This window comes from Condylura cristata, unplaced genomic scaffold (genome assembly GCF_000260355.1).
Source record: "Condylura cristata isolate star-nosed mole 26May11 unplaced genomic scaffold, ConCri1.0 scaffold00007, whole genome shotgun sequence".
Lineage (NCBI taxonomy): Eukaryota > Metazoa > Chordata > Mammalia > Eulipotyphla > Talpidae > Condylura > Condylura cristata.
In genome coordinates, this window is record NW_004567108.1 from 53980157 (window position 1) to 54000791 (window position 20635).

At 38.1% G+C, this 20635-nt stretch overlaps 1 protein-coding gene across 1 annotated transcript in view; it reads right to left on the reverse strand.

The window, feature by feature from the left end:
- NNT (nicotinamide nucleotide transhydrogenase) overlaps window positions 1-20635 on the reverse strand; it is an 82398-nt gene that overhangs the window by 35098 nt on the left and 26665 nt on the right. The window contains exons 8-16 of the mRNA XM_012721963.1: window positions 14468-14601; window positions 12992-13183; window positions 12082-12235; window positions 9026-9187; window positions 7061-7171; window positions 5790-5935; window positions 4108-4303; window positions 3267-3500; window positions 1442-1602 (exon numbers count right to left, since the gene is read on the reverse strand). Of these exons, the coding sequence (XP_012577417.1) occupies window positions 1442-1602; window positions 3267-3500; window positions 4108-4303; window positions 5790-5935; window positions 7061-7171; window positions 9026-9187; window positions 12082-12235; window positions 12992-13183; window positions 14468-14601 (1490 nt within the window). The remainder of the gene's footprint in view (window positions 1-1441; window positions 1603-3266; window positions 3501-4107; window positions 4304-5789; window positions 5936-7060; window positions 7172-9025; window positions 9188-12081; window positions 12236-12991; window positions 13184-14467; window positions 14602-20635) is intronic.

Sequence of the window (20635 nt, forward strand, 5' to 3'; positions counted from 1 at the left end):
GATCATGCTTAGTGAGATAAGCCAGAAAGAGAAAGAAAAATACCAGATGGTTTCACTCATAGCAGGAGTATAATGGACCAGGTGAGAAAATAACAAAAATAATGAACAACCATAGACCAGAGACATTTTGTGGGGGTGGAGTAGGGAATGGGATCAAAAACGGGGTGGGTGGGGAGGGAAATGCACGGGGTTATGGTGATGGCACACAGGTGACTTGGTGATGGGAAACCCGTGGGGATTACAATTAAGATGGAAAAAAAAAACTGTACAAAATGATGTAAAAATAAACTTTTGTAAAATAAAAAAAAAAATCTCACTAGTTAGATGAGTCAAGGATAAGGTATAGTTGGGGGGCAAAGGCCATTAAAAAGTGAAAAGGGGGCCCTCCCTGGTGGCACAGCGGGTTAAAGCACAGCACTAAGAAACTAAGGCCACTTCAGCATGAGTTCAATCCCCGCCCCAGAAGTGATCCACATGGCGCGGCAAACTTCTCCTGACCCACCCGCTGCTCCCCTCAGCAGTGTACTTCATTGATCTCCTGTGCTTAATCTTCCTGTTCTGCTCCCCACTCTGTCTCTGGCCCCTGCACTTCTGTATGCATGAATAAATAAATCTTTAAAAAAAATTTAAATATAAACCTTGTTTGAAAACACTTGATACACATGACACATCCACAGAACTGTGTGCAACAGCACTTGCACACTGACAATAAAATGCCAAATTGTAACATGTAGGCAACTAGACTACCTGTATGAATAAGCTAAATACAAGAAGACCCAAACTATCATGAAAGGCTTCACTAAACTCCCCCACCAAACATAGGGTTTATTTACTAACTGCATCTCAGTGTTACGTAATTATGTGATCTGGTGTCATTGCTTAGAGCAAATGGGAGAGTAATGGGCTACACTTATTGCATAAACCCCAACGCACACAGCACGCACCTGGAGAATGAAACTGAAACATGTGGCTTTTTAATAAATCCTATTCATCAACATACTGACCCAGTAAAAAGCCCCCAAGCAACAAAGATGTGGCACATGACCACTTTGAAAGAAATAATTAAGCTGAAAGTGATTTTCAACATAAGTGGAAATAAAGCAGAGAGAGGACTCAGACAGACTATGGTGCAAAATTATTGGTGTTTTGGTGGTGGGCATGGTGTGAGAACATACATTTGCAGAGGTGTGAATCTGTACTCCTACAACACATACTGTATTGTAAATCAGTATGTACTGTAGATCAACTCTGCCTCAATAAGCGTAATGGTTTAAAAAGTGATTTTCTTTGTACATTTTTTTTTCCAGATTCTAATATGAATCCCTTATATCACTTAAAATATGTTTATGTCACCTGGGGTCTAGAAGATTAGATATATAGGACCAGATTGTAATTTAACAAAATACTCTCAAACACGTACTCCCCAGCTCTGACTTCTTACCATGACAGCAGAGAGAGCGGACACTGAGCCCAGGCAGGTAATGCCGGTGGTAAAGCTGGGGTCCATCATAAACGGGATCATTCCACCCACACTAGCAGCCAGCAGGCCTGCATTGAGTAAGTGCCTTCCAGGGAGCATGAGAGGGGCAGATTTTAGGATACCTAGGACCAAGCACACAGTGTTCAAAACCCAGAACATATCATAAGACCACCCAAATCCCTCTTACCCACTCTCTTTTTCATGAGAAACCCCCTCACTCACACATGCTTAAGCGTATGTCATTTAATTCTAAACTACCCAAACAGAATAAAAATATGACATTTTTAAAATATCCAATATCCAGATACTGAAACATAAAAGCAAATAAAGTTCTTACACACAACAAATATTAGCAGAAATAGAAAAAGTATGGCTTAACTGTTCTCTACTTTGATCCCACAATTGCTTTACTCTGTCAGACAATCTTGAAAAGTGATTTTCATTCCCCATATGACCAACACAGAAGTTGTTAAGTGTGGTTTTATTTATTTAAAACTTCAAAACAGAACCCTAAGACATGACCATTTCTGATTCTATCAACTGAGCCCAAGGGAGAAGAACCCTGGTTTGCTAGCAGTTTGCAAAGGCAAAGCATGAGACAAGAATGTTTTAGGTTTGAGGTTCTGTTGTGATTTTTTAAGTTTCATGAAGTCCCCCATTTAATTTTAATGACTTGACTACTGAGAGGGAAAAACAAGGTTTTTTTTTTTTTGGGTTTTTTTTTTTTAAAACAATTTTTTTTTTTTAAGATTTATTTATTCATATAGAACTGGGGTACAGGCCAGAGATACGGAGGGTGAGAGGATCCACCAGAAACAGAGTGGGGAGCAGAACAGGCAGATCGACGAAGTACACTGCTAAGGGGAGCAGCGGGCGGGCCAGGAGAGGTCTGCCGCGCCATATGGTCACCTCCGGGGCAGGCGGAAATCGAACTCATGTGGAAGTGGCTTTAGATTCTCAGTGCTGTGCTTTAACCCGCTGCGCCACCTGGGAGGGCCGGGAAAACGAGGTTTTTAAAAAGAAAACTAGGTCCTCCAGACTCACTTTTTTGTGAAAATACTAAAATGTGTCCCACTGCTATTTTCATGACTGGCTTTAGGAGGAGCAAGTCATCCTGACAGAGGCGCTGAAGTGTGGGTTTTGTTTCCAAAAGAAGTGCATTCAGGCCCTCCTTAGAGGTGCAATGGGTAAGGATGAAGCACTGCAAGCTGGTCACAGCCTCCTCAGTGTGAGTTCAATCCCAGGTACCCCCCAAGGTGATCCACATGGCATGGCAGACCTCTCCTGACCCACCCCACAGCTCCCCTAAGCAGTATATTTCATTGAACTGCCTGTTCTGCTCCCTACTGTGTCTCTGGTGAATCCTCTCACCACCGCTGCACCTCTGGCCTGTACCCCAGTTCTGTATGCATAAATAACTAAATCTTTAAAGAAAAAAAAGTGCTTTCAATAAACTTTTCTCTCTTTTAGAAAATGTCTGAAGTTCATTTCTGTGAACTTTACACAGCTGTCTTAACCAAGGATTATGGAGATACTATCTTTGTTCTTATGTCTTGCATCAGTTTCCTTCACTAACTGTTTGCAGAAGAAAGAGATTCAAAGATTTAGCAAATGAGTAACAGGAAGTCATCTTATCTTTATGGAGGGAAAAAAAACTCATATATTTCTGAGGACTGCACAAAAATGTTTCACCTAACAGGTTCTACTATTTATCTAGTCTCTGAAATTGCAATGAACCCCCTAATACACCCCAAATTGAAAAGCTATGTTATGGTTATGCACTTACCCTGCAATTTTCCATAGGCGACAAGAGACCCACTGAATGTGACACCACCGATGTAAGTTCCAAGGTAGGCCACGATCTTGGTGAGATTTGCTGTTGCATCCACAGCGAAATGTGGATACTCTACAATGTACTCAGCGATGCAAGTAAGGACAGCCGCCAAGCCCACTAAACTGTGAAAAGCAGCAACCAACTGAGGTAAGTCTGTAATTTGGATGCGTTTGGCAATTGTCAAGCCTGTTGGCAAATGAAGACCAAAAGAAAAATTAAAATTTGACAGACAGACCTTTGCGTTGTAACCACAAGCAGGACTGCACTTAAAGATGGCATCACTGTGACCAGTAACTATCTGCTTCTTACTGTGATAAATATACTCTACATAAGCTATAGAAAAAGTAAAGACACCAACTCTCTGTATATGTGTGTGTGTGTGAAGATGTGTGTGTGTATGCACTGATTTTTTTCAATCTCCCATTCTATTAACAGTCAAATCAAAAAAGCAACCAGAGTAATTACAAAGTAATTCTACAGCGCAATAATCTTTACACTCACATTTTTAAATGTTTGTATTTGAATGAGAAGTATACCACCTATGATGAACTTTCTCCAATATAATATTTTTTGAAGGAATTTTCACTAAGGTAATTTAATTCCTCCATTAATCCATATTAATGACATAATGCCTTCAGAAGGAAAAAAAAAATATATATATATATATATATTCAGAAACTCAAGCGCTAGTCAGAGTTCTTACTACTACAATTATTAAATGTCCGAGCATACCTGCATTCATGGGTAAAGAGGGCACGGGGTCACAAACAGGCAAAATCCACCCAGTGCTTACCAATAGTACCGCCCAAAGCCATTGCTCCAGACATCTGAGCTAACAATTCCGGGCCTGGACTGAGGCCTCCGAGGGTGGCCGCCAGACCTCCAGCCACCCCAATCATGCCCAATGCATTGCCAAGACGAGCTGTTTCCTGGGTGGAAAGACCGGCCAGGGCACCAACGCAGCACAAACCTGAGCCCAGGTACACGATCTTTGTAAGGAAAGGGAAGGAAAAGGTTTTAAAAACCTTGTCGAGTTTCTCTTTAGCAAACATGATTCTCTTAAGATAATTTTAAATGTAGGCAGCATATGATCTCAATATGAGCTCTTCTGATATTTTGATGTATTTTCCTATGCACTTGGGATATAAACATCTTCAATACTTTAAATTCTACTTTCAATCACACCAGTTATGTAACTTGGTTTCTTCTGGACTTGATAGTATACACAAAGGCATATAAAGTGCCTAAATATAAGTGGAATTACGGGATCTACACCTACCTAAATGCTGTGAAAGAGAAGGCCCTGATGTCCTGAGTGCCAAAGACTATGGCTTCTACTTCACTTCTGTTGTAACTCAGTCTTATGACATTCACAGGAGGAAAGAATGATCACCCTCTCTTAACAAAAAAACAAAGCCAAAGCTTAAAGAGGTTACATAATTTTTCCAACATTGAATGATCAGTAAATAGAAAATCTGGGATTCAGACATCAGAGCCTTTGACTCACCACTCCAAATTTTCTCAAAAAGATTTTGTTCTTTCAACAAATACTGCATGTTGGAAACAGCAGAAACCAAGAAAGACATGGGTTTGTTGTTTTTTTTTTTGCTTTGTTTTTTGCTGTCAAAGAATTAACAATCCAGCAAAGTAATTGAAAAGAAATGGAAATACTGAGTTAAGAACAGAGTTGAGCTCTATTATCATTATATTTAAACCCAGAACTTTCAAGGTCCCACTTGATTATATCTTTTTCTATACAACATTCACTTTTAAACTATCCTTTTTAAATTAATTGCATAACCAAGAGATGGTGTCCATATTTGTAAAAGAAGAAAGTAGGAACAGGACTGACAGCATTTAATTTTAAAAGTCTCTAATTTTTACTGATTACTTTGTTATACTTACAACAATGTAGCCAGGTACATAAAGAGGATACTAATAATCTTCTCTATATGAGTAAATCCACATTTGTATAATCAGTTAGCAGGTAAATCTGTCTCTAGAATTCAGAATCCCTGACACTTAGGGATAGGAATTCGATTTGATCTATTTGATCAAGATGTTTCTTTTTATTCCTTTTTTTTTTTAAGATTTATTTACTTATGCATACAAGAGCTGGGATGTAGATCAGAGGTGCAGGCGGTGAGGATTCACCAAGATGGAATGGGGAGCAGAACAGGCAAGACAGATGCACTGAATTATACTATGGAGGAGAGCAACGGGCAAGACAGGAGTGATTGGTAATCCATATGGGTCAGTTCCCTGGCCAGGAACTGAACCCATGCTGCAGGGGTTGTGGATTGCTTCACAGTGCTGAGACATAACCCCTTGCACGATCAGGGAGGTCCTTGATCAAGATATTTATGGAGTTACTGTTGTATTGGCCTGATCAAGTTTATTTTGATAATGATATTAACTCCAACTGGAAAGAAAACACAGAGGCAAAAAAATTAAACATTCAAAGGAGTCTCTTACTTGTTCAATGTTATAACCACTGTAGAGGGCAGCTAAATATCCTCCAATGAAGGTACCAGCAGGGAGCAGATACAGATAATTGTATTCTGGGGGATCAGTGGGCCGTTTGAACATGTCCAACATTCTTTGTGTCACCAGAAAGCCACCTTAGCAAAGCAAATGTAAAACAAAAAGGGGTTATCTCATGGAACAACATATTTTTAAATACTACAATTTTTCTATTTTAAGCCCATTCTTATTATCTAGGGATAAAAATAATTTTAAGTAACATTTTTTTTTAAAGATTTATTTATTTGCACATACAGAACTGGGGTACAGGCCAGAGGCTCAGGGGCGGTGAGAGGCTTCACCAGAGACAGAGTGGGGAGCAGAACAGGCAGATCTATGAAGTACACTGCTGAGGGGAGCAGCGGGCGGGTCAGGAGAGGTCTGCCACGCCATGTGGTCACCTCCGGGGCAGGCGGGAATCGAACTCACGCGGAAGTGGCTTCAGATTCTCAGTGCTGTGCTTTAGCCCGCTGCGCCACCAGGGAGGGCCCTTAAGTAACATTTTAAGAACCTCAAAATTAAAAGTCAAACCAGATCTATTAAAGAGGGGTGGGATGGGGCAGAGAAAGGGAGGGAATTATGTATATTCAGGAAGAAAACTTGCTGGAAGAAACCATGCCTAACTATTTCTGCATGACTAAAAGTAAACAGCCATTCAAACATCTTAGGAATGCAAAAGATCAAAGGCCAGGAATTTTTTTCTAGTAAATTATTCTGATTGTTAAGCCCCACAATAAATGAAACAAGAAAATAAATACCTTAACAAGACACTAAGTATCTTGGACAAACTAGAGATTTTTTTAGCTACAAAATAGCATCAAATGGGTTTCACAAAAAAGTGATGTGCTAGGCTTTCAGTTTTCAACACAGACTGGGATCAAACAAAATTTTATCTCAAATTATACTCATTTAGAGATGTTACGGTGATAGTTCTACCTCACTTACTTCAAAACTGCATTCAATAACTTTCAGTTAATTTACAGCAAGACATCATTTTGTTTGTTTAGGGTATTGGAGCGGGTAAAGGGAGTTTTGTATCAAAGGGGGTTCTAAAAATTACAGACAGGGAAAAATTATAACTTCGCAGAATATTTATAGCTGAGTGAAGCATCTTTTAAAGACAAAATTAAATTCTTGATCACAATGTCTACTTTTATTGATTTATATTTGTTTCTCGTGTGTCCAATGGAAATAGTTGCCTGGCTTCTTCCACTATTACGCACCTGCAATGTTGACTGAAGATATGAAAGTAGCAAGAGCAGCAAGGCCCTGAGAAGCTGTGGAGGGATACAAATGTCCTCCCATCAGCGCCAGCCCACCAACCGCAGTCAAGCCTAGGAAGGAAGCGGCAACAGAGTGAGTCGCTATGGAGACGCCACCCAATCAGATGTCAAAGTTGAAGACTTTCCATGCACAGACTCGTACAGGAGAAAGTTCTCAACACCATTCCCATGGACGGCTATTGGGGCAGTGTTAACAAAACGTTTTTCTTCTGAACTTTCTAGTTCTGTTCCGGCAGACAGAAATCAACAATGCTAGCAAACAACACAGTTTTTGGTAAAAAGGGCCCCTGGTAAATAAATTGCATCTGAGCTTCAGGCTTTCCTGAGTACAGCAGCTCAGGATTCCAGAAGCTATAGCACTGGCCATGCTGTAAGAGATGCACACTGGGGTCATGAGACTTCCAGCCCAGGGGAGCCCCTCCATCTGTCCAATGTGGGGCTCATCCTTCAGATCTCAGTCATCAATGAGGACAAATGAGAACAGGTCCTGGGCAGCCATGTAAACCAGTACCTCAGACATCTCCTGAAGGCTCACACCAAGGAGAAAGGCCTGATGCTGCTCAGCCAGCCAACTATTTTCTGTTCCATCTGCTTCGAGGGAACCCTATGCCAGACTTGGCCTGCTGTATACTTGTTGGGAATGTTAGTTAAATCTAAGAAGCCCTAAAGGATGTTCCAAATAGGATTCTGTGAAACACTAATCTCCAAATGTTATCAAGGAACACTTTTTCAGAGACAATCTCTCTTTTTTTTTTTTTTTTTTTTTCAGTTTGGACTTATAGCTTCAGATGGGCCTCTGATACATATAAAAAACTCATTTCATAGTGTAAAAGCAGTCCTTCATAGCACAGTTCTATTTCTAAATGAAGCCTGACATTAAACGTTGGGACATTTCATACAAAAATCTGGATCTCAGATTTTTTTCTACATTTCCGCATGCTGCAATTAAGTTTTAAGTGTTAAAAATGTTGGGACTGATTAGCTCATTTCATCTTATGAGATAATTCTGAATGTTAAAACCTTGATTTCTAAAAGATTATTCAGTTTGACAAGCATTTGTGTGGCTCTCAAGCACTCAATGGGGCTGTATAAATTAATGTGTCTAATCTGATATATTAACAGCCAGGCATATTCTTTACCACAACTTTTAGAATGTAATTCATTGGGTAATTTTATCTGTTACATTTAATTTTCTAAGCACATAGCACTTTAAAACCAGAATTCGACAAAATCAGAGGCAATCATTTTAACAAATTATATTGCATTTTGTATTTCTTCTCTGAAAGGCCTCTCAAAGAGCATTTTCACTAGGCCTCTATTTCATTCTCTCTATTGCCACATTTTACTACAAGCACCAAAGGCCCAGGAAGTAATGCATGTCAGGGAAAAATCTGTCAACACTCAGCATTCCACCTATTGTCTACTCCTACCCAGGAAGCAAGAAACTTAACTATAGAATCCAAAATCCCAGGAATTTGTACAAATCACCTAGATATAAAAGGGGAACATTTAGGGTGGATTTTAAAGTCTCAAATAAATGAGACAGTCATTCACTCAGGTGTGAGTAAATCAAATAAAAACAAAGGTTTGTTTCTATGTTTTGAAGGTCACAAATAAAACTATTTAACATGTGGAAGCAAAATAAAAGGCAATCATAACTAAAAGAAATAAGAGTGACACTGAACTGCTTGAAATGGGAGAAGTCAAAGGCCTAATGGATTCCTCAGTCTCTCGCTTCCAGGAGCTTCCGCCCCACTCCAGAAGCCTGAGTCCCACAATCACAATCTCAAATGCCAACAGATACACTTTGAAAACACACACCTCATAAACCTCATTGAAAGCACACATAGAGTTGAATAAAACTACTGAAAACCTATGGTAAGGGAAAACAGGGCAAAAACAAACCTGAGATTGCATTAGTCACAGACATCAGTGGTGAGTGGAGAGCGGGGGTCACTCCCCAGACGGTGTGGTAGCCCACGATGCCGGCCAAGCCAAATGTGGTCACCATCTGAGAAAAGGCTAAATTAGGAGCCACGATGCCCAAACCCAGCATCCCAGAGAGACCTAGAGGAAAAGGAGAAAGTGTGAACTGACATCTGATTAGCTCAGAAGATCAAAAGCGCACACACATGCATCTGGAATTATCAAGGCTTTTGAATTCCATGCTCTTGCCAATAACAAGCAGATTTTTTTTAAATATTTCATAATTTGGTGGGGGTACACACACAGAGGGATTATGTACAACTCTACTTTCTGACCAACACTCCTCAAATAAAATCAATTATAAAGGCCTAATAAAACACTCCAGTCACCTTAATAATAAATAGCACGTTTTCCTCTTCATTTCTCCTCCTTCCTGTTTTAACTTTTATAGACAATGCCACATGTGTTTGTACAAGTGTTTTTATTCCAGAATTACAGGCCTATAGAGAATCTATCAAAGCATTTTCTACTTGGACAAGACACAACTTTTATAAGACAAGACTATTGTGAGGCCAACTTCATGTCACTCTCAGATTTGGCTGTGGAAGAGGGATTTTAAAAGAGTAGGAAGGATTTCATTCACTCCAGCACCTCCCCAAAACATGTGGCTTCCACCCACCCAGGACAGAAGTTTTGCAATTGCTCCTGAAACTGGACTAGATTGCTGGCTAGAGCCGTCAGCCCGAGCCTCAGCACCAAGTCAGCAAACAGGGCTTTACAAAGCAAGAGAGAAAAAAATACAAATTAAATTAAGAATGTGAAGAATACAAACAGTTCTGAACATACATCTTTAATTATCGCCTGTCCTAATAGCAAACATGTGGACGGCTGTTCTGCAATACAAGGGTTACCTAGTGGTCAGTCCAAATAGAATGATAGTGGATGACCGGGAAGCTGAAATTTATCTTTTCTGCATAAGGTACTTTGTTCCTTGGTTTGAACTACTTCTTTATATAAATGGCATTATTGGAACATCTAGTAATTGACAATAATTTTACTTCAATTTTACTTAAATCACTCAGTAAGACTGTAATTTTAATTTACCTATTCCCACCCATATAAATGATATCCAGGATGCCAATGCTTGGCCTGTTAACCATCTAGAGGAAGCGATAGAATATTGCTTTGCATTCCAGTTTAACATTAGAGAAGCTGTGCAGGATTTTGTTTGAAATTATGCTTTTGTAAGTCAAGACTGGTTGAAGCTCTGGGTCTGCTGTTTGCTTTATGTGTGATCTTAGGCAAGTTACTTAACCTCGCTATGCTACAGTGTCCTCATCTGTAAAATTACTAACCCACTTTCTCCTCATCTGCAAAAGGAAAATAATACTATACCCACCTCACTGAGTTTTTAGAAAGAATAAGTGAGTCAAGGCATATGAAGTGTGTAGCACAAGGGCAAGCGCTTACTAAATACTGGTCATTATTATGATCACATTAGTCAAGAAGCACCAAATTATCATAATCCCTAGTCCACTGTGTTGAATATCCGAGACAGGAACCTATCTCTGAAGGTTTCCTTATTTACTATTTAATAAACTAATGTCTTTCCTATATTACACTTAATATCAAAACTGTTATCTCTATACTCTGTATAATAAGGAAACAGAAGAGAAAGACAAAGATAGAGTGGAAATAAGCAAATCACATTCTTTGAAGAATGTCATAACAGATTTCTAACACATACAATAAAAAACATTTGTTTTGAACATAAAGGAGAAAGTTCAAAATTTGAAAAAAATATGCATACATTATCTATACCTAACAAAGCATACACACATAACAAGAGCAGAGAGGTAGATAGACTGATAGTTGACAAGTAACAATTCTTTTACTCACTAAAATATGCCTTTGTCATAACTGTTAACTTTGACTTAACAAACGGGAGAAACCTAGAAAATTAAATCATAGCTGCCCTGTTTCCTCATTATGTTTCCTCATAATCACAATGAGAAAGGGAAATTTACAAATCTACTGATAATAGATTCAAGCCACAATACAACCACCCGGTTTATTCTTGTTTTTTAACAATTGCAAACAGGGACACTGTCCCATCTCTTCACAATGTTCACAACTGGGGGATTTTTCAGTCTTTTTGCTGAGATTTGCTCTTTATTCAAGGAGAGTTTCATATTTAGCTTTAAAACATCTGGACTCACAAGGGAATTTGGAGAATGCTGAGGCTACAAAAATTCTGTGTGCCCTTAGTTCTGTATAGTTTGTCTTTGTTTTTGTTTTGGTCCTAAGCACATCTAGACACTTTCAGTTCATTCTATGACAGCAAAAGCAATTTAAAATCAAATGCTCATATTTTAGACTAATAGCTTATAGCCAGAATGAATATTTATCATTATTTTGCAGTAATTCTTTAGTTGTTCATGAAGACGTCTTAAAAAATAAAGAACTTATATTAAGTTTAAGAGAAAGAGATAGATTGCTTTTAAATTGAGTTTTTTAACTAAATGAATAACTGAAAGTATCAGTTAAACATTCAAAGGATATACCTGTATCATCATGTTGAATCTTCAGCACAAACACCTGGTTACCCAATGTCTTATACAACTGTGCAGATTTTCACAATTGATGTTTTATAAACCACAAAAAAATTAATAGACACATTTATGTGGACTTCCAATCAATATACTGTAATGTGCATCATTGCTCAAAATATATGATGTACAAAAAAAGTATTAATGAATTTATTTAAAATATTTCCCATAAAAAGAAAAATATTAACTATATGTTATTTCACACACATTCACTCCCGGGAGTGACACAGAGCCTGTACCTTCCAGGAAGACAATCAGAAAGTCCCAACTCCACAGAGGTAGGACAAGTGACTTGTTTGTGTAAAATCACCTCTAGCGCCAAAGAATCCAAAGAAGACCAACATTTCATTAGTAATTTTGACAATCAAGACATTATTTACAAAATTCAATTGATCGGGACTACACCCTAGTAACAGGAATCCCCACCTGCAGTATAAGCTGAAGCTGTTGTCAAGGTTTTCCTGAAGGGTGTTACAGTAGCTGCTTTTTCCGCTTCCAGCTCAGCCACTGTCTTTGGTTTTACTGGGGCACTCTGAGGAATATTTTTTGGTGTGGGAGCAGGGAAAATCACTTCACCGTCCTAACAGAAATCAGAAAAACAGCAATTTAACATATTCTATCAATGTACTTTTTTTATATATGAAACAAACTCATATACTTTATAACATCATTTTATATACATATGACATGTGTATGTAAAAAATGTTTCTGGTATGCATTCAGACATAGACAGAAGATGTGTATATATATAGAATAAATATGAAAGAACAAAATCTTAAACAAATGAGGGTGAACATCTAATTTTACTTTATTCAATTCTAGTTTTTTGTTGTTGTCTCATATTATAGGTGACACATATTATAGGTGAATCATGTGCATGTAAATCATTGCAATATCTTTCTCTAAACCCTTCTGCGTTTGGGTCCTCCCTGGTGCAGTGGGTTAAAGTGCAGCACTGTGGAGCTATCCCCAGCCACTGCAACATGAGTTCAAACCCCAGCCAGGTAGGTGACCCACCTGATGCAGCAGACCCTCCTGTCTTGCTCACTGCTCCCCTCAGCAGTGTCTTTCAGCCTCTTCTGCTCCCCAGTCTGTCTCTGGTGAATCCTCTCTCCACCCCCTCCTCCTTTACTCCACACCTCTGGCCTGTATCCCAGTTCTTGTATGCATAAATAAATAAAATCTTTTAAAAATAAATATATCCTCCTGCATTTTAAAACAATTTTAACAATACTTTACCAGGCTATATCTCATTTCTAAAACAGGATTTTCCTATAACCAAAATACTGAGGCACACACATAGGCCATACAGAAAGGAACAGCTCTCTTCACTTACCTTCATCACCACAGTTCCTCTAATGACATGACCCATCGTACCAAAGTCAAAGTCATCTTTCACTTCAAAATAAAAATTGTCTTTGTCGGGGCTGATGGCCTTCAGGAGTTTGGTGATGTTGTTAGAATATAGGGAGCTGGCCTGTGTGGCCATGCGGCTGGGAAGGTCGGTATAGCCTATGTGAGTAACCCCCTAAATAAACAAAACTATAGTCAGAAAGAGCCATGATCACATCCTTACATTCTTCCTAGGACAATTCTCATTCATAGTCTTAGTTAAGTTTTGAAACTACAGATCTTTAAAGGTATGTGAATAGACTCACAAACAAGATTATATACTTTTTTAATATATTCATTTTATCATCCTTCTTTTTTTGTACATTGTATGGTTTCCCTATGAAATTCCCACCACCAATTTCCCCTGTGCACCATCATCATAGTCCCTTGTGCTCTTCCCACCCCTGTCCTGGTCCTCCTCCCCACTCCCCTACAGAATGTCTCTGATCTCTAGTTGCCTGATGGTTTTGATGTTGATGCTATTAGAGTTACTTTTTTTCTGATTCTTTTTTTTATTTTCTCCTATAAGTGAGACCATTTGATAAAACAAATGACTGGATCAAGTATATGTGGTATATTTACACAATGCAATATCACTCAGCAATCAAAAAGGATAAACTCATGCCCTTTGCAGCAACATGGAGGGAGCTGGAAGGGATTGTGCTCATTGAAATAAGCCAGGAAAAAAAAAAAAAAAAGGTAATATACTTCTAGGGCCCTCCCTGGTGGCACAACAGGTTAAAAGCACAGCACTGCAAGTGAGTCACAGCCACTTCAGTGCAAGTTTGATCCCCAGCCCTGGAGGTGATCCACATGGTAAGGCAGACCTCCTCTGACCTGCCCGCTGCTCCCCTCAGCAGTGCACTTGATCGAACTACCTGTTCTGCTCCCCACTCTGTCTCTGATGAATCTTCTCACCTCCCCTGGACCTCTGACCTGTACCCCCGTACTGCATGCATTAATAAATAAATCTTTTTTAAAAAAATTATATACTTCTAAAGGAGATTTAAATGTGCTTGTTTTTAGTTTTAAAAAGTTCAGGCTTCGGCCCTCCCTGGTGGCGCAGCGGGTTAAAGCACTGCACTGAGAAGCTAAAGCCACTTCCGCATGAGTTCGATTCCCGCCTGCCCCGGAGGTGACCACATGGTGTGGCAGACCTCTCCTGACCCACCCGCTGCTCCCCTCAGCAGTGTACTTCGTCGATCTGCCTGTTCTGCTCCCCACTCTGTCTCTGGTGAAGCCTCTCACCGCCCCGAGCCTCTGGCCTGTACCCCAGTACTGTATGCATAATAAATAAATCTTTAAAAAAAAAAAAAAAAGTTCAGGCTTCAATTTCCCTATAGATGTAAAGGAATAAGGACCCTCTCACAAACCACTCAAAATTTGGGAACTGGTACACAGAAAGAAGCTTTTGCGGTACCTTATGAACATAAAGTTCTCCCGGCTTAGTGGTTTCAAAGTTTCCGCCAGCCTCAGAGGCTAAATCCACAACAACTGAACCTTCCTTCATTGACTCAATCATTTCTTTACTAAATAAAACTGGAGCTTTTTTACCTAATAAAATCAAAGAAAACAGTAAAAATTATAATTTTTAAAAACTCAATATTCTAGTTATTACAGGAGTCTCTGCACATTCAGATAGTCAACATCTGTAACTTTAACTCTTTCACGAACCCCCTGTAAAACTGGTCATTTTCCCAAGAAATAAGAACACAGCAACAAGCCAGTTTGTAGGAGAGAGCTGGTTAGCTGGCAAGCGAGCCTTGCCATCTGCTCAACACTGAAATCTCTTTCCACCTGGCTTCCATCCAGTATTACTCATGAAGTGATAAACATTTGACATTTGTAATGCAAAATAATAAGCCTCTAATGAAACTATATATACCCATATTGGACAGTTCATAATGGTAACAGACGTCAAGGAATAGTCAACAGTAATTTGTGAATTACAAAATGCAGTGTTTTTAAACATCTTAACAGACATCACCAGATTCTGTGTCTGGCGAGTCAGCCCTTATGGTGGGAATCAATGGATTGATAAACAGAAAAGATCCAATTCTCCTGGTGACTAGGGTCTACCCTCTTATTCTCCTCATGAGACAGTTCACATTTCAGGCTTATTCACTAGTTTATACACAGGAAGTAAGGCCCCAAACATGAGGATTTCTCAAGCTAACATACGTCAATATATTCCATGAGAACTTTGCTACCAGTGTATTAGCATGATCAGGCTTCTGAAACAACATAAATGTGTAAGTCAAAAGAAAATGGAAATAAACTTGTGAAAAATAAACATGTGAGAAAAGCGGAGGTAATGACCTAATCATTATTCATTATCTCTTCTTTCAAAAGTTTCCAACTCTTGTGTTCATTGAGTTTTACTAAAAACTGTCAAATTTATAAATGGAAATCAATTTAAAATAAAATTTGCATGATGATAATCTGTGTTTCAATTCACTTGATTACAATACATATGATTCAAAAAGAAAAAAAATAACTTTTTTGTAGCATATGTGAAAAGAAGTTGTAAAGCTCTAAGTGGGTGTTTATATCCACCCTTCTTTCACCCTTCTTTCTCAAGGCTAACTTTATACTTTCCACATAAACTATCAATGTTAAGCCTCCTCTTACTGAAAGCCTCCGCCCTGGGCCTCTCTCCCTTTACTGGCCCCCTGAACCTCTGCTCCAGCCACCCTGGGCTGGCAGCCACCATGGTGTAATTTTTCTAAATGACCATGAAAGAGTAAAAGTGAGGAGATATTTCTCCTAAAGACAACATCATGAAATCCTGGTAGTTTCTTTCCCCACTTCTCAAAATTCTCTGGACATATTCCTTTGCTCTACCTTGCCCACTACAGTCAAATAAAGGCCTTTCTAATGTTTAACTAAACCTTATTCGAGAATACACAACACTTAACATCTGAGAACTTCCCCCAAAATACAGGTCACAGTGCTCAGCTCTCAAGTAATTTAAAGCTATGGCTCGTAGGTTGCAGCCACATACAGAAGCAAACTTGAAGTGCTAACCTGTACCATCCAGATAGTTAATGTCATCTCCCATCCACCTCAAGTCCAGCGCCTTTTTCTTAATAACCAGTCTCCAGTTATTCAAGCCATTCCCCCCACTTTACCTGTACCCTCCAGTCTCAGGGCGATAAGCCCTAACCTACTCTTGTGGCTATTTTCAGTTTGGGTCCAAATTTGGATCCCCTTTGATTTCTAATGGCACCAACTTTACCACCATTGATCTTGTGCATTTGATTTGGCATCTAATTTCTCCTTCCCTGGAATCTAGATTTCTTCTTTCTCCTGAGTCATCTACAGCTAAGGATCAGCTCCTGGAATGTTAACAGTGCCCATTTCACAAGCCATCAAGTGGCCAAAGCCATTTAGGTTTCTTTTAAAAAATGCCACCTACAGGCCCTCCCTGGTGGCGCAGCGGGTTAAAGCACAGCACTGAGAATCTAAAGCCGCTTCCGCATGAGTTCAATTCCCGCCTGCCCCGGAAGGGACCACATGGCGTGGCAGACCTCTCCTGACCCGCCCGCTGCTCCCCTCAGCAGTGTACTTCGTCGATCTGCCTGTTCTGTTCCCCACTCTGTCTCTGGTGAAGCCTCTCGCCGCTCCTGAACCTCTGGCCTATACCCCAGTTCTGTATGCACAAATAAATAAATCTTTAAAAAAAAAAAAAAAAATGCCACCTACAACCTATCTGTCTTCTTTGATTTTACCTGTCCGGTCTTCACAAAACAATTATGCAGAGGCTGACACAAACTTACCAATAAATAAGATGTACACATATGCACACATACACACCTGCTTCTTAATGAGGACAATGGGCGTTCTATCCATATTATTACTCTTGAATTAGACTACGTTCAGAAAGATAGCATACTCTTTTAGATTAATTATTGTACAGCCAAATGACTGAGGGGTATGGAAAAAATTATTTAAATCACACAAGAATATTTAAAAGAGATGGAAGTCTAAGAATTAAAAAACATATCAACTTGTATATATATAGTATGTGCTTATTTTGTAAATATACATACATATAAATGATTTTATATTTACATAAAATATTATATATATATTATATGGTCTATGAGATGAGTATATTTTTGAGTAGTGAGATCAAGAATAATTTGGTTTTTTGTCCCTTTTCTTACCTCCTTTATATTCTATAAGAGCTTGTTTTAATTATGTAATTTTAAAAACTTAATACAGGCTACAGGGAATACAATGGTGAATATAACAGTGCAGCTCCCTCCAAGCATTCACATGTGGCTCAATTTTTTTTTAATTCTGAAAAGTGCAGAAATGAAAATTGGAAACAGAAGGGAAAAAAGAGAGCCAAAAGAGGAGCAGAATAGTACATAAAAGTTCCAAATGAACAAATCCTCAAAAGAATAGGTCAAGAATAAGAAAGGCTGAGAAGGCGATTTCAAACTCCCCTCTCACCCTGATGGCCTACTATGATAAAAATGTGATGTACGATAAATATGGCATCACAAAATGGAAGGAACGAATGAATACAAAGCATTCAGAGGAGAAAATCTAACCAAAACTAGTATCATACTTCAAATTAAACGTGAACTCTACAGATCAGAATTTATTGTAAAAGACAATCAACCCATAAAGAAAAAAGAAAACTTTAGGGACTATCTTTTTAGTCTTCGTATTACAAAGCAGTTTCTCAACTATAACAATGGGAAAATTACAAAAGAAAACAGTGATAGATTTATATGAAAATGTATATATTATAATTATATATATTTACTTTATGTATCTAAAAACAAATACAGAAAAAACAAAATCTAATGAAAATTAACTAAAAGCAAAACACTAAGATCTTAATAGATAACTGAATGATAAAAGTAAATGGTCAAAGAGAATGATAAAACCAAATTTTAAAAAAAGTTCACCGTAAGAAAAAAAAAAATGTGAGTCAAAAAATGAAGTCATTTTTTTGGATTCCCAAAATGAGACAAAGTCAAAAAATCATAGAAAGGTTGAAATCAAACAACTCTCTATTGGCTTAATTGTGAACTGTCTACTCTAGAAAAACATCGTTTATGAAGTATTTAGTCAAAATGTTAATATCTGTCTATCCAGTAATTCTAAGAGTTGATTAATCTTGGGGAAATAAATAAAAATACATAAAAGGAATTATGAAGAAGAAAGTATTAGAACATCATTTTTTCAATCATTTCAAGAGAAATAAACAAAAAAGCCCTATGGGGGGGGCAATAGTTCAATAAAATACAATATATTCACATAAGAACATTCTAAAAATTTATTGCAATATACTCACGAAAAGTTCTTAAAAACTCATCACACTGTATTAAGAGGAAAAATTTATGATACAATTTCTTACTATCCTCATGTAATATAACTTGATCTCAATATGATAAAAACGATAGAAAAGGCTGAAAGAATAAACTGTTAATAACATCTTTTGCTAAGTAGAGCGATCACAGATGCTCTTTATTATCTATTATATATTTTACTGCAACTCCACGGAAAGTCACATAGCATGTTTGTTTTGAAACAAAAAGTACTTCTACATAAAAACCAGTTTGTTGACTTAAGTTGGGGATATGAATTAAGAATTAGAACTACTTAGAAATGGCATTAAGCCAACCTATCTAATTAGCAATTGAAAATGCATCACGTAAACATGTGCCCTGCCTGCCACAGCAAATGAAGCTACGTAGGTGAGGACAGTCTCTCAGAGACAGAGACACAGCAAAGGACAGAGAACAAACAGGAGAACAAACAGATTCTTTGCACTATATAACAGAGAAGACTATGTTGAAAGTTTTATGTCAGCCCTTCAGAGATAAAGAGATGCCTCGTTATATCCAGAGAGAGCCTGGTAAAGATCCTAGATACAAGGAAAAAAATGAACTGAGCATATCAGGTTTTTTAAGACAACCACAGAAGGCAAAAGAGTTATTTCAAAAAGACAGGCAAGACCTAATTTTTTTGTAAGTACAATTAGGCTGTGCTCTTTGCTCAATTCTGTTAGTTTGATCATTTATCTGCAAAAGATGGGACATGCAAAAAGTTAAGATTATTACATTTCCTCAAGCAACACTTAAAAAAGTCACTATGATAGAAACAAGGAAAGAAAAAAAAATAGTATCTCCTGGCACGACAGAAACTGTGTGTGAAAGATTTGGCACGATATCCAATTTCATGAAATATTTTTTGGTTCCTTCTGGTTCATGGACATTAAGTTCCCTAGTAAGATTACTCAGCTCTCTCCCACTTGGGAGTTTATTTCTAGGCTTCTGCCAAAATAATGGTAGAACATCATGCACTCAAGAGTCATCATTCAAATATTGATTCATTTATTAACTCAACTAATACTCATTTAATATCTGCCATGTACAGGCTAAAGAGAGAAGGAAAAATTTATTTATAGGTCTGATGTCAAACAATTTAGAAGGCTGTCTTCAAAGATTAATGGACAGTTTCATTACTAGAATAACTGAGGTATTTCATATTATTCATTTAAAGATTTTTAATATTCATCTAAGTATTAAAGAAAGTTTCCCAGTAAGTTGGCTATTAATTAATGTGAGGTATGCTAGAATCTCTATGCACCAAGAATTAACTACTGACTGAATAAAACCCTCATCCATGAGCACTGCTGCTAGATACCTGTCCATAAGGCTGATACAAGTCATTTCTAAGTGAAACTGAATTCACTATCTGTCATGATCATGTTACATTAAGTAAATTCTAAAATACAGTGTTCAAAGTATTAAATTGAGAGCCTCCCTGGTGGTGATGCAAGGAGCTAAGTCTCAGCACTATGAAGCTCTCCGCAGCCACTGCAGCATGAGCTGGATCCCTGGCCAGGGAGGTGACCCACAGAGTGCAGCAGACCTCTCCTGTCCCGTCCACTGCTCCCCTCAGCAGTGTCTTTCAGTCAATCCACCTGTGCTGCTCCCCACTCTGTCTCTGATGAATCTTCTCACCCCTCACAGCTCTGGCCTATACCCCAGCTCTTGTATACATAAATAAATTAAATAAATCTTTTTTTTTTTAAGTATTACATTGAGGAACTTCTAAAAAATTTATTCATGTCTAAAAATAGCTTTAAAAACTTGGTGCTATGTAGCAAACGAATAAATCTACAAGCCCCTGATGCTGTTTTTTCCTACACATACATACCTATGATAAAGTTTAACTTATAAATCAGGTAGAGTATGGGATTAATAACACTGATTTTAAAAAGATTAATTTTATCAATATACTGTAATACAAATGTGGTCTTTTCTCTCTCACTCTCTCATATCTTACTATAGCTAATATTTTCCAACCTCAACTGACCGCCAGTAACTGAAATCAAGGAAAGTGACCCACAGACAGCGGCACTGCTGTATATATCACTGGCCTCTCAGCGACATTAAATTTATAAAGTCATTTAGCTTTAGCTAAAAACCAAAGGCCAAAAATTTGCCAGAAAGTTTTGCAATATATTATACCTCTCTGAATGAATCAGGCCTACAATGATCATCTGAAATCAATAAATTCTCAGAATCTAGCTTACTGGGAAAAGAATCAAGCCTCACAG